Here is a 14,658-nt window from a genome sequence, read left to right on the forward strand (position 1 = left end):
CAGTCTTCTCCAGGTGAACCAGTTTCACTGCACAGTCTGTTTTAACTCAAACCGTGGTTTACAATTCTCCCCAAACACTGTCCTGCATAGGAACGTCTTGAAACTCTCTATGAACTCTGCCCCTCATCTGTCTCTCACGTTATATCTCTCTCACCCTCTCACTCTCTCATTTTCAGTCTCTCTCTCACTCTCTCACTCTCTGTCTTTCTCTCTCTCTCTCTGAAACACACCACATACTATTTTGATAGAGTCGCTTCGAACACCTGGACCTTTTAACAGGAATACTAAGTTGTAACTGAATGTGATGCATTTGAGGCTACTCAACAAAATAATTTCCCTCCAATAGAGTCCATCAGAAGAAATGCTATGAAGCAACGAGGAGGTCTTTCCTGAGTGAACTGTCACTGTGTTTGCTGTTTCCATGCATGGTTGCATTTAAAGCTAAGTGGTAACAAACCATAGTGAGGGATGAAAGTAAAACATGTTTCAATTTTATACACTTTTAAGATGGCATTGGTTCAATCGACTTAATTTAGATACAAAGTCATTCCAGACTTCTTGAAAGCCAAGTGGTTTTCCTTTATTTTATGCCTCTCTCTCTCTCTCTCTCTCTCTCTCTCTCTCTCTCTCTCTCTCTCTCTCTCTCTCTCTCTCTCTCACTCTCTCTCTCTCTCGCTCTGTCTCTCTCTCTCTCTTTCTCTCTTTCTCTCTCTCTCTCTGCTGGAACGACATAGGAGGTCTAAGGGACGTGTTTCAAGGCTTCCGTTGGGAAGCTCTGAAAAGCACTTTAAAGCAATACAAAAAGGAAAGTATCTTAAACTGAATCTAAGGGCTACAGAGCTTCAGAAAACACCTTTACCATGTATAAACACCCACAGTAACGTGTTGTTACAGTTAAAACATCAAGAAAACCCTTCAGCCAGAAGTTAAAAGCAAAACATGTAAATGCATGTAAAACGCTATTTAGGAGCTGAAAAGCACTTTAAAGCAATAACTGGCTGGCACGACCCTGGTGGTTCAAGCCAAGCCAAGAATGAGAGAGTGACTGCCTGGCACTTTGTCTGGAAGTGCAACGGAGGGTGGGAGTTCTCAGCCTCTGACTGGATCCTGTGGAAATGCTTTATCCCACTGACGCCATCAACTTTATCAAGACAGATTAGCGTTGGAGGTTTGAAGATGAGAGGGGTTATTGGAGGCAGGGGAAAGCATGGCCGTAGAGAGGAGGTGCTGTGTGTGTGTGTGTGTGTGTGTGAGTGTGTGTGTGTGTGTGTGTGGGTGTGTGTGTGTGTGTGCGTGTGTGTGTGCGTGTGCGTGTGCGCGGGTGTGTGCGGGTGTGTGTGGGTGTGTGCGTGCATTCTTGTGGGTTGTTCAAATGCCTTGTCATTTGAAAATAACGAGCAGTGTGGGTGTTGGTCGAGTATCTAAAATCTCTCACAAGAGATAACCAGATCTAAGGGGCAGAAATGGGGACCAAGCCGTCTAGGAGAAGGGTTGGCAGAGGAGGGAGGAAACAGAGGGTGAGAACAAAGGCAGCAACACATGATCTGCTGAGCCTCTTGGGTGGTCAGAGGATGAGCGGCCTTGTTGCAAGAATTCAATAGGGCTGATTAGAAGAAGTGTGTGTGTGTTCGTGCCCTGGCCATGTGTGCGTTGTTTGTGGGGTTATGAATTTCTAAAAAAGAGCAGAAATGATCAACAGTAGAATCAGCAGACAGAACCATTAAATAAATAAAATGTCGTCATATCTTCTGAATCTTATTGCGCTCTGGAAAATTCACATTAATACTACTGGATAGTGATACTCCTGATGTACAGAGAGAGGCCATTTTACCACTTTTCTCGGTATTCTCCATTTCCAGAGCACTCATAGGTGAATCCGTCTCTCCTCTAACTTCACTTCATCAAGCAAGTATCCACATCTACGAAATGTCCTTCAGACTAACAAATGTGTTTGCAATTTGTTATGTCCTTGCGGATAGGGGGAACAATATGAATTTCCAGGCAGGCGGGCCCCAGCAGAGTAAACACATTTTAACTAAACAGGAACCAAAGTAATGCCCTTTTAATTGATTCATTCTGGCCGGTGTTGTTTACAGAAGAGCCTAAATATGAGCTCGTAAGGCCAACCTAGTATTTAGAAGTGGTTTGTTTGGTTAAAAAAATAACAGTTTGAATGCCAGGCACATTTGTGAGGGTGTGTGTTACACTGCATTGTTTTGTCTTTTTGTGGGGCTCCATTTGGGTCAGACCTATTGCTGATTGCTGATTACTCCACACCTATACCTTCAGGTTTGAGCATGGGGTTCTTTGTCTTTACGTGTGTGTGTGTGTCTGTGAGTGCACGCATGCCTGCACGCATGCGTGTGCATGTTTGTGTGTACGTGCGTGAGCCATTGGGCATAATTGGATGCATGTGTGTGCATGCATTTGTGTGTATGCATGTAAACATACGTGTGTGTGTGTACAAAATAATCTGGAAGTTTTGCCAATGGGAGGCTGGGACGGGGGTGGGGTGAGTGTGGTATGGTGAAACTGTGTGGAAGGAGAGACTGGAGGCTGTAATCTAACACATGTGAGTGGCAGTCAAAGCTAATGAAGCCCTGGCTCTGGCTGGCAGGGGCATTTCATGTGGTGGGCACAACATGGCCTATAGCTCAGTTGAACTGGTGCTCCACATGCCTCTCTGAATAAACAAGAGTTCTGCTCCGTCTGACTCGGACTAATAAAAAGTGAGTTGATATGAACAGTGTGTGAAGTGTAGCCGACTGACACATTTCTGCATTAGTCATTTGAGAAATGACTCCCTGGACCAAACGCAGTCTAGCTCATGTCGTCCCAACTTCAGCCCACCCCAGTCCAACCACAGGCCAGCCCAGACCAGTTATGAGCCAGCCCAGCCCTGACGCGACCAAGCACAGCCCAGTCAAAGACCAGCCCAGCTTACGCAGAACCTGGCCCCAGCCTCGGCCCCAGCCCTAACCCAAGCCCCAGCCCAGCCCCAACCAAGGCCCAAGCCCCAAGCCCCAGCCAAGGCCCAAGCCCCAGCCGAGGCCCAAGCCCTAACCCAAGACCCAGCCCAGCCCAGCCCCAACCAAGGCCCCAGCCCCAACCAATGCTCTCTGCCCGGGCCCCAGCTCCAGCCCCATCAGCTATGCCCCAGTGCTCTGGCGGTCTCAAGGCTCTGACTCACTGTGGTCCCTATAGGCCTCCACCACAGTGAACTGGAGAGCTAGGCCAAGCCATGTCCTCAGTGCTACACACATGTATTTCATATTAACCATATTTAAGATTCATTGAGGGAATGCCCTTTCAAATGGAGTGAGACGCATTTTTGCTTCCCTTTTGAGCGTGACAACTAACAACCCAATGTGATGTAATGGCAAAGTAATCTGAACCAGACATAGAAACTCTCTCTTTACTAATGCAATCAGAACTACAACCATTTCATCTTTAATTCGTTAAAACATGATTTTGTTTGTTTCCACTGAGAGAGGAGAGTTGTAACCACCAATACCCATCACTGGTTGTTGTATAATGCAGTCCAACTACAGTTCAAAACAACAGCTTTTGTGGTTGCACCTGTGTGTACCTACTTAACTGCTGGGTGCTCATTACTGTGTTGTGGACAAATACACCACGAGTACAGCCAGCTGAGCTAACTAACCCTTGGATAAATACTGACTCTAACATGGCTGAACTAACATGGATACACCACACTACTTATTTTGCATTATTAGTAGACTTTCCCCATATGCATGGCAGACATGGGTCTATTTATCTTGAGTGCTTCACAAGATTTTCGCATGCATTTATCCATTCATTTCGTCAGTTAGACTGCCCTCTGCTGGAACAATTGCCGACTGCAATGGAACCCAAACGGAATTCTCCAAATGTAACTTGCCGCTTGTATGAAGGAGGTATCATTTCACATCGTCATTGGATTTTGGAATACATAAAAAAGCATAAAGGCAAGTACTTTTCTTTCATCATCTTTGTATGATCTTAAGTACACTTTAAATGATAGTCTGACAGAGCAAGTTAATGACAGGGAAAGGGCAATATAATAGCAACATTCACACAAACTGCCCTTACAACCGAGGAAGAGGAGAGATGGGGGGAGCAGGATGAAATGAAGGGGTGGCAGGAGGTGAAGAAAACACAAGGCACATGGTGTGTCCCTCTCCTCTCCTGCACTCTGCTCTCCTCTCCATTCGTTCGCTCTCCTCCACTGGACTCGCTGGGTGGTTTGACTGTTTATTTAGTCTGTGGAGGTGATGGGAACAGAGAGCCAGCCACTGCCAATGTTCTCTGCACAGAGAAAATATTCATGTGGACAGCTGTGTGAAACAGCACAGAGGCCAACAGATACACGGTCAGCTTCACATGACACACACACAACACAACACACACAAACCTCCAGATTTGAAATACCAGCACGTTTCCTTGTTTGTCAGCATTTTCTTGTCTGTTAAGGCAGAATTCACAGAGGCTTCCTGATCAAAAGTGATAAAACAAAGGAAAACATAACTCGAGAGATGACATCATTGTCAGTGATGGAAACCATCCAGCCTTGATACTGAGGAGATATTCATAATATGAAAGACAGAGAAATGGTTTTGTCTGCCAAGATGGAGGTAAACAGAAAAACATGCAGTCTTGGAAAGAAACGTGACTGTTAGAACATTGAACAGTTCATCTACAGAGTCCCACAAAATAAACCGTTCAAGTTAATGTGGGTATTATTATTTATGCCGAACATAAAACCTCTCTTTTCAAACAGAAAAAACATGAGAGCAAAGCTCCATGTCATCACAAATGAGGAAAGAATAACAGCAACAAAAACCCCTCTGTTCTCTTATTAACCGGTATGGAGTTGAGGAGCAGAGTTCAAAAGAAAGAGAAAAAAAAAGTTCACATTTGTGGTTATTATACAAGGCCACTGGAAAGTGTTTAGCATAGCAGGGCTGGCCTTGCCTGCGTGTGAGAATAGGAAGGCTTGGTGACTGGTTGCTGACTGGGGGAGGGGGCCGCAGGGAGGGAGGGCTGGGTGGGAGGGAGCAGGGGGGAAGGGATACCACCCACTAAGCTGGGGTTGGGTGGGGGGGGGGGGTTGCAGTCATAGGAAACAGTTGTGCTGCTTGGCCTCACACCATGCAGTCCAGGCCACCCAGTTGCCGGCAGAATTTGTTTATTTTGATCCTTTTGGGAAAATGGGTTGAGCGCGAGCTGTTTATTGGAGCTTTGATTTGTCATGTGTCAGCTTTTGCTTGCAGGGTATTTGTGTACACAAGTTGGACTTGTGTATAGTTGGAGGTTTGGGGTCGTGGAGAAGAAAGGCAGAAGGGAGAGGAGAGGTTGAGAGGATCTCAGAGAGGCCTCCCACACCGATGGGACGGAAGAGAAGAAGTGCATCATGGGACATGGTCCAGCTGTCCTGTGATGACATAGGTCCAGAATGCACAGAGGCATGTAGACAAGGACAGAGCAATTTAAACCTCAGAACCCAAATACTTACTAAAACACGCAGATGGCTTCGGATTTCTTTGTAGGCAATTGAGAGAAATTTCTAACTTGAATACCAGATAGTGTTAAAATATTTAGCATATTTATTATAAACTGTTACAAACAAGTCAATAACAAATTAAAAACTGCCTGACTACCATATGTAATTTAGGTTGACATATACTAAATATAAAGACTTTCTTGAACATGAACTGAAAAATATAACAAAATAAAATACAGAAATGTTTATTCACTTAATTCAAAACTTTATTAAGTGTATATTTCAAGACTAAATCACTTTAATTTGGTTAAAATACAAATATAAACACAACATTCTTTCAAGCGACCATGGAATTATACTGTAGTGACATTTTATGCTATCCATTATTATATCCCCCCCCCCCCCCCTTTTCAAATGTTATTGGAGACATACACTCAGCCCAACTGATCCACCACTCAGGGAGATGATTTCACAAGGGGACCCGATTATGAGAGCAGGATGGGGCCATCCAGGTCAGCGGTAGGCCAGTTTTGGGGACAGGCGGGACATCTGCTCTTCACTGACCGCAGCCCTGAGACCTCTAACCCTTTCTGTGGACACAGCATGGAAGAGAGACGTCAGCACTAAACATCTCTACCTCCGTCAGTGGACTTTCCACAAGAATTAAGTATCCTTGTGGTGAACTACAAATATGAACGGCCATCTGACACCAAAAATGTATTTCTGACTCTGCAATCTAGGTCAGCACAGATTAAATCCAGATATAGTCAACACCGGTTAGCTTAGTATTTGACAGGTTAAGGCAAGTGAGGGGAAGTCATTTGGGAGAGCTGTCCCTTTAAGGAGGAGCCAGACCTAGCAGTTTGGTGGCGTATTCCTCCAGCTCTGGGAGGCCTGCCTCAACGTCGTAGGAGGTCTTCTCCATACACCTCAATAGCCCCTCGCCCCTCTGTTGAACACACACGTCAGCCCATGTCAGTGCACAGGGACCAGCCTGGGAGATCTGGTGAGGTGTGGGTTGCTGTACCTTCAGCTCCTCATGAACCATCTCCTCCATCTCTGCCACCTGGGAGATCTCCTCGAACATACTGGTCATGGGCACGATGGAGTCCTGCTTCAGACACCAGAACATGGTCAAGATCCATTCACAAAAACACAAACGTTGTTTACCGTTTCCAAAACACTGGGCTTGTTTGAGACATAACGATATAGCCGAAGGAACAGCACAAACAAACAAAACAGAAGCCTGTGAAACACCTCGAATACTTTGCAACCTTGCAAGTGTTTGATAACAGATTTGAGGCTGGTAGTGGTGGGGCTGGGCTCGGAGCTGACCTCCTCAGAGGAGCTGTCCTCCGTGGACACCTCTGCACTCTGGGGGGCGTCCCCCCCGCTGGCCTTGGACCGGCCGTTCAGCTCCTTCACTCTGCACATTCAACAGAAAGACACAGGACCCACGTTCACCACACAAACATGGAACGGAACACCACCAGGGTTAACAGCCGCAGTGGGGTACCCACGCCTGGGTGAGCGTGCGCTGGAGTACCTGTCGGCGTAGCGTAGCGTGTTCAGAGTGTAGTCACATGACACCATGCCGGGAGAGACCATGGCAATCTGGAAAGGAGGAAGGGGGAGGAGAGAGAGACAGATGGGGGGGAATGTGTTCAAATGAACATGAGAGAATCTTGACCTTTGAGAAGCCAGTCAGAAGCCCATCTCCGGACGTGTCGTGTGCCTACCATGCAGGTCCGGGAGTTCTCTCCTATGAAGGAGTCCCGCAGGACCTGGGTCAGCTTGCTCATCCTGAATGGGATGTGATCGCTGTTCTGGCCCAGTGAACGGATACACTCCTACAGAGAACAGCAGCAGAGGGTCAGACAGCAGCTAAGCTCACCTAGCATCCACTACCAACTGGAGCTAGTCCTAGCATCCACTACCAACTGGAGCTAGTCCTAGCATCCACTACCAACTGGAGCTAGTCCTAGCATCCGCAACCAACTGGAGCTAGTCCTAGCATCCGCAACCAACTGGAGCTAGTCCTAGCATCCGCAACCAACTGGAGCTAGTCCTAGCATCCGCTACCAACTGGAGCTAGTCCTAGCATCCGCTACCAACTGAACTCGAGCTAGTCCTAGCATCCGCTACCAACTGAACTCGAGCTAGTCCTAGCATCCGCTACCAACTGAACTCGAGCTAGTCCTAGCATCCGCTACCAACTGGAGCGAGTCCTAGCATCCGCTACCAACTGGCTCTCCTGAACAACAGTGGTGGGCTGCTCCCTCTCACTGGCTTGTCTAAAGTGAACTTGAGAGCCACAAGACAGCAGCAGCTAGAAAAGATAGTGAGTCTAGATAAACATAGTTGGGTTAATTAGTCCCGTGTAGTTGTATCAATAGTCAGTTGACCTTTCACTCCTGCAGGTAGCAGGATCTGAAGTGGTAGTGTTGTTAAACTTGGTGAGTTATTATGGAGTTAGTGTAGTGTAGTTGCTTGATGTGTTAGCTTGTGTTGGTGTAGTTGCGTGTAGCGTATGTAGCTGGTTGACCTTGAGAGCCAGCAGACTGCGGTTGATCTCAGCCGTCTCCACCATGACCGCTCTGTCATTGCCGCTGACCTCTGTCCCCCTCTCGTTGCCTGCCAAATCAACCAATGAGAACTTCCCGTGCAGCTTGCCCCGCCTCCGCAGGATGACCTGTAGGATGGCGTGGGAGCGAGACGAGTTGGCATTGGCTGACGTCTGGCCGGACGTTCTGGAGAGAGACAGAGAGGAAGGACACCAGAGGAAAGGTAGGAAGGTAAACCAAAGAGCGCAAGGAAGAGACAGTCAGACCGTATAGAAACAGACAGAAATCTTCAGAAGTTGTCCGACTTCATTCTCCTTTCTCAGAACTCATTTAAATCCAACCAATGAGGATGAAGCACATCAGGTCAGACAGCTCAGCGAACTAACCAGACGCCAGTCACACACACACGAGGGTCTGACCCTCCCCCGGTACCTGCAGGCACTGCCCGTCTCGATCATCCTGATGACGTCCTCGGGGCAGGACACTTCCTTCTCCTGCAGTCCCACCACCTGCACCAGCTGCTTGTCGTCCTCCAGCACACGGAGCTGAGTCTTCTTGTTCAGCAGGTCGTACACCTGCACACCACAGTCACAGGGGGTGGGTCAATCCAAGCTCGTTTGATTCACGTAGCCCTTTCGACTAGCACTGAGGGGCTTCACCTGCGCCGACAGAACTGCACCCACCCCCCTCCCCCCCTTTCCATCCTAACCTTGCCGTTGTAGATCTCAAAGAAGGAGACGTAGGGGCAGAGGTCCAGGCTGGAGAACTTCCTCTGTCTCAGCAGGGTGAACACGTCCTGGGCTGGGGGTGGACATGGACGACCACAGAAACAGGACTTAGTTTAACGGACGATATGCCACGATGCTAGGGCACCGTGGCCCAAATGTACATGTGACCTATGACTCGTGTTTTCAAAAAACAGAAGTAACTACCGGCTAAGGCGTAGATCCCTTTGGAACTGTTCTGGCTTTTTCCAGAGAAATCTCCTCCCATTGTCTGGACAGATCAAAATTGAAAAAAAAAAAAATAAACACTGAAAAAAAACAGGCGTTTCTAGATCCAGGTGTTGAAACACACACTCATCTCGTCTGAGAAGAGAAGCTACGTTTCCAGGAGCAGCTCAAAGAAGAGACTCACGTGAGTTTTCCCACTTCCGGTCTGTCCGTAGGCAAAGCACGTTGCCATGCTTCCCTCAAAGATGGTCTGGACAAGAGGCTTGGCAGTGAACCTGTCCCAAGAGAAAAGAGCTAAGCCTGTTTCAAAATAACACAACCTTTAACCTAAAGAGTGAGCCAAGTTCGAAAGCCAAGTATAGCTGGAAAACGGGATTGTGACATCTAAGAAAATCTGAAATAGTTTTTATTTAGGCGAACTACGCCCAGGAGTGCACCCAATAAGAACGTGCAATACATTTCTTATGTGCTCTCCCGGAAGTAGTTTAACCAAATAACAACTGGTCAAACTCACCGGTAGACCGTGTCATTAGTAGATGACTCTTCGAAGGAATAGTCAAAGTGGAACACCTGGTTGTCCAGGTACTTGGTCAGGTCCACCTTGGTCTTGGGCTCGTGGAGCAGCAGGCAACCGTTACCGGGGATGGTGACCACGTCGATCTCCTTCCTCATCAGCTCTGAGACAGGCCAGGGACAGAAAGACAAGGGTTCATTCTTCAACACAAATGGGTTTGAAAATGGAAACCCAAACCCTTCTGGTCTGTGTAGGGTACCATGTGAGCTGCAAATCCTAGTTTTTCCAGGCAGAAGCAACGTGGAAACGTACCTTGCTTATTTAACGGCCTCTTTCGAACACACACGCAGATTCTATGGTTTTTAGGCTGCGGAGGAACGCAAAGAGGCTTTTAGCTGACATGGTCAAGTATTCAGTGGAGGCAAGGAGAGCTTGTGTGAGGTCTCACCACGTCCGAGGGAGACACTGGAGCCTTGGTCAGGGTTTCCCTGTAGTCCTCTATCATCTGGAAGAACTGCTTGTTTGGCCGGTTAGTGTCTCCAAACTAGAGGGCATTGGAACAGATGGTACAAAGACATTCACACCGACATGTTCAAAAAAAATAATAATACCACAAGCCAACAGAGGTTTTATTCCCAGATGAGGACAATCTAAGTAGTAGTTCCAAATACTAAATACACAGGCCAAGTGCAAGTCTAGTTCCCTGGCATAAATCAAGCCTATTTCTCAATAATGATAAAAACACATCCAAATGTCGTGTCTGTTAAAATGGCTGATTAATCCTAGGCAGAGCTTGGTCGGTGTCAGGGACACAAACCTCTGGTCTCACCTTTCCCTTCTTGTTGTCTGTGGCCTTGACAGAGCAAGACAACCTCTTGTTCCCCTTGTTCAGGTCTTGCGGCAGGACCGATTTTCTTCTGCCTATAACAGTTTTACGGTCTCATCAAAACTACATCTCACTCTAATGATATGAGATCCTGCGTGTATGCGTGGCTACTTTGTGCTGTCCTCTCTGACTCCCTCCAGATGTTGGACCGTGTTAGTCATGAGCTGACCTGTTGCTGAGGTGGTTGGCTTGAGCTCCTCGTTCTCTTTAAAGGCTTCGCTGACCGGGGGCAGTGTTGATGTCTGTCGGGGGTCGTTCTTTCTCTTCTTCTTGTTAGGCACCCCTAGACAACCATGATAATAGACCAGCACAAATCAATATCAACAGACAACAAAGCTGGAAAGATACACATAACCTACGACACCATTTGTATTGCTAATGTCGGGATGTATTGATAGAGATTTGATTAACTGGACAGAGCCGTCCCTGGTCACCTTGAGGACAATATACTGACAGAGGGGGGCTGACACTAAGATTTAGCAGAAGGGACAATTCATTTAAATAGTGTCAACAAGTCAAAGCACACCATGCAGATGTTACATTACACCTTGCAGATCACTAACACACACACATCCAAACCAGACGTTGCTACTGACCAGAGGATCTGAGGACAGCGGTGGAGTATTCTGAAGACTCGGCCTCAGGTTTGCTGTCTACCGGCTCTGGGATCGGAGCAGGGGTTCGGAACAAACATGTCTGCCGAACCACAGACTTCCTGGGGACTGGAAAGAGAGGCAAGACGTGAACACGGGGTTCAACTACTGGACCTCTACAGATCCATCCAGGCTTTGATTTCTCCCTAGTAATCTCAGCGAGGCCACCTTGATTCAACTTCCTGATCCCAATACAGTAGACAGGATGCAGTAGACAGCAAGCACTAGTAAAGAAGTGCCATCATCAAAACTGGGATGGATTTGAATCGCGTTAACCAGTCATGCAGTAATCAAAAGCATCTTAATATCACCTGTAAGTGCTAAAAAGGTACTGGCGTGAACCCTGCATCACAAGCCCAGAGAAGCACCCTAGGTAGACTAGAAAGGCAGTGCATGCATCTGATTTAGGGTGAAGAAGACCATCTGTGCACAGTTTGTAATCATCAAAATCACAACATGGTACTTTCTAAGCGAGAACCCAATAACTCGCCCAGTGAGTTAAGTATGAGGAAATCTCATCAAGCCAGGAACATGCATTGCATGCAGACCTGTCTCCTCAGGAACGACAGCTGGGGTTGTGTCTTATGAAGGAAAACAGCACCAGTTAGTTCCCAGTCCATCCGACATGTCACACAACACAGGCACACAGAACTGGTAGAACAAAGCAACAGAAAGAGAAGAGTTTCACACTTACAATTGGAAGGGGCGGGTATCCGTGACGAGCGAAGACGACCCTCATATTTCTGGAGACATAGATGAATCAATTCAGTTATGATGGTATGAAAGAAAAAAAAAACGTTAAGGCACTTTGTGGCAGCTTGATCTCCCAAATCAAAACGTCAGCTATGGTCAGTGGGGCTGAGAAAGGCTGTCTCAACCTCAAAGGGTTGAATGGTAATGCTGGGGGAATATTTATCTCCAAACACAGATATATCATATACCTAACTGATGAGTCCAGCTCAGTCCTGGTTGGACACTTACCTTCTCTGGAGGGGGAATGGGGGATGGTTCACTGGAGCCTTTTATGTGCTCAAGCAACTCCTTGTTCAAGGTCCATAGTTCATCAACTTCTATCTAAATCGTGAAGAAAGGATAAGTGTCAACTAGATTCCATCCTTTCTATTTCGTGAGTTCCTCTAGAGCAGCGACTCCCAACCACTGTGCAGAGGCACAGCCGTGAGAGATCGTCAAGTGTGCAGTGAGAAATTATCCAATTTCACTTAATCACGGTAGTAAAAAAAAAAAAAACATGTATTAATTATTATCTGCAAATAATATACCGTTGTCGGGTGTCTGTAATATAGTGACTGGCAGAGTAATGTAATATTCGTCCCATTGACAGCAGGTAGCTAGCCAATTGCCTCGTTCCCTCTTACAGACAAGAGAATTAATGACGCATGTGACAGGTCGTGGTGATTAAGACGTTTTTTAAAAGGAAGAAAGCAAACACAGACCAGAAGGGTAGTAGTTAGCTAGCTCTACAACACACACCAGAAGTGTAGTAGTTAGCTAGCTCTACAATTTACAGGGGCTAAGTCTGAATCTAGGAGCTAAACGGAGGTAGGTAGACTGTATGCAGGTAGCAACGCTAGTGCTAAATAAGTATTTAGCTGGTCGGCTCGATGGCGTCGGTTGAGTAGGGCTAGTGAGACTGCTCACCAAAAGAACAACAAAAGATGTAAAAACTTTGTGTGCCACGGCACAGTGGTTGGGAATCGCTGCTCTAGAGTCATAGGGGGCCTACAAATGTGATTTACCACCACACAAGTTCAAACTAAGTCTCAAGCTTGATGACAGGAAACCTTGAAAACCGAAGCAGAGACTGTTGAACACTGACTTAAGCTCTATCTAAATAATATGAATTTAGCTTGAACATGAGAATGTGCGGTCGCTGGTTCTGCGTCTCACCTCTTTCCCTCGGCATACGGATTTCTCATGCCACTCAACCATCACAGTACATTTCGCTTGATCCACAGCTTTGACGTTTGCAGAGTGCACCCGTCCTGAAAAAACAAAAACAAATTTGTCAGCCACATGTAATAGGTATTTCTCCATCCAGATCCTCGTCTACTACTATGGTTAGTATCAGTTAGCTTACCATCACTCCGGCTGATATTGACCGGGAGTCCGACAAGAAGATTAGCAGTGATTGAATCCATCACTATGAGTTGTCACTAATAAAGAAGCGAAAATCGTTATAATAAGCAAAACCTAACAGCTAGCTAGCTGACTTAAACGCAGGGAAGTCAACCGCCAATGGTTTGAAATACGGAAGAACTCAAGCACGACAACGATTGGTCTGGAGCATGAAAGATCTCTTCTTCTTTGTTTTGTGCTTCTTCTTTTTTCGTTACATTGAGAGGTATATTACCGCCACCTACTGTAGGGGAGTGTGAGCCAGTATGTAAGCAAATCAGTGACATTTTTTATTTTAAAAGCATACTTAATGTTGAAATTTAAACACCACCGAATTCGTTGGTTTTGAATTCACCTCTTAACAATTGAAACATGAATTTATTTCAATGTAAAAATACAAAAATCTCACCCAAAAATACAAGGTTCAGAAATTCAGGTTGTTCAAATTCGAACAGTCAAATTCTGCTCCCAAAAAAACACATTTTATAACTATACGACTTTAGGATTTAGAATATAAATAACAAATATTTCATTACTTACAGTACATACTTTAATAATTTCATCCAATACCACAGGGTGGCAGTATAGCCAGACAAGCCAAAAACAGTTTAAGCGCTAACGGTGGAAAACAACTGAATACAGTACAATTGAATGGAATGGATAATTAAACATTTTAAAATTAAATCCTGTAATGACAGATATTAATGAAGTATAATATTAGGCTTCTGCAAAAAAAACATAAGTGCACCACACAAACTTTGCACACAAGTCACCAACAAACTCTATTCTTATCCGTAGCTCCCCCCTACCACACACACAACCACACAAACCAGCTTTATGCAGTCAGAGACACCCAGGCTTGAGATGTGCTGTTTCCCATTAGGGGAATTGTGCTAGGGAGGTTGTGGCTTCTCTAAGCATGTGGAAGCCGACAGGATGTGCCCAGACCCTGGCTGACTTAGATCCAGAAACAGCAGCAGTAATGGAGGGTCACACACCCTCAATCTGTTGCTGCCAATAAGGCATGTCTGCTGCTTTCAGTGGCCTTGGGCGGGGTACTGGGTACACGTGTGTGTGCGCTTGTTTGTTTGTAGTCAATGAGAGACTGCCTCATTCACATCAAAATCTAATTATTCAAGGTGGTTACCACTGACTTCAACAGAAAATTCACCTACTATTTTCATAAAGACATACATTTTGTTTTTTACCTCAGTCTGTGTTGAAGGTATATCACAGTTCATGTTTGGATGATGTAATGTTAGTTTAGTTTCAGATTTTGTTCTGTGTGTGTGTGAGGAAGAAAGTGTGTGTCTGTGCCTTGTTATAAGTTCTGAGGGAGGACATTCTATCCGTAGCTCAAGGGTTGTTTACCTGTGATGTGTGATGTGATATGGTATTAAGAAGAGAAAGCCTACCTTACCATCCTCACTAAGGTGATAATGGACTCTG

At 46.0% G+C, this 14,658-nt stretch overlaps 1 protein-coding gene across 5 annotated transcripts; it reads right to left on the reverse strand.

The window, feature by feature from the left end:
* Positions 1-5,897: 5,897 nt before the first annotated feature.
* kif2c (kinesin family member 2C) lies at positions 5,898-13,374 on the reverse strand. Of its 5 annotated transcripts, none has more exons than XM_047014322.1 (22): positions 13,172-13,374; positions 12,982-13,076; positions 12,055-12,147; positions 11,768-11,816; positions 11,622-11,654; positions 11,017-11,142; positions 10,590-10,703; positions 10,364-10,455; positions 9,983-10,078; positions 9,847-9,901; positions 9,535-9,697; positions 9,205-9,295; positions 9,000-9,063; positions 8,777-8,868; positions 8,500-8,642; positions 8,049-8,253; positions 7,243-7,353; positions 7,050-7,117; positions 6,839-6,929; positions 6,531-6,617; positions 6,359-6,452; positions 5,898-6,093 (listed from the first exon to the last, which is right to left on the reverse strand). In XM_047014322.1, exons 1-22 carry the CDS (start codon positions 13,230-13,232, stop codon positions 6,017-6,019), a joined length of 2,100 nt encoding a protein of 699 aa, XP_046870278.1. In that variant the 5' UTR covers positions 13,233-13,374; the 3' UTR covers positions 5,898-6,016. The 5 variants fall into 5 exon arrangements, with proteins under 5 accessions (XP_046870278.1, XP_046870276.1, XP_046870275.1 ...); XM_047014320.1 differs by having other exon boundaries at positions 6,531-6,614; positions 6,761-6,929; XM_047014319.1 differs by having other exon boundaries at positions 6,761-6,929.
* Positions 13,375-14,658: the final 1,284 nt, after the last annotated feature.

Source organism: Hypomesus transpacificus, unplaced genomic scaffold (genome assembly GCF_021917145.1).
Source record: "Hypomesus transpacificus isolate Combined female unplaced genomic scaffold, fHypTra1 scaffold_236, whole genome shotgun sequence".
NCBI classification, from domain to species: Eukaryota; Metazoa; Chordata; class Actinopteri; order Osmeriformes; family Osmeridae; genus Hypomesus; species Hypomesus transpacificus.

What these genes read in the sequence shown, in the direction of transcription:
- kif2c (XM_047014319.1), bottom strand. Translation starts at nt 13,232, where the DNA reads ATGGATTCAATCACTGCTAATCTTCTTGTCGGACTCCCGGTCAATATC. An exon ending in CCGGAAGTGGGAAAACTCAC is followed by an intron (nt 9,064 to 9,204) that starts GTGAGTCTCTTC and finishes TGATCTGTCCAG; the next exon opens with ACAATGGGAGGAGATTTCTC. An exon ending in GAGACGGGCAGTGCCTGCAG is followed by an intron (nt 8,254 to 8,499) that starts GTACCGGGGGAG and finishes GTCTCTCTCCAG; the next exon opens with AACGTCCGGCCAGACGTCAG.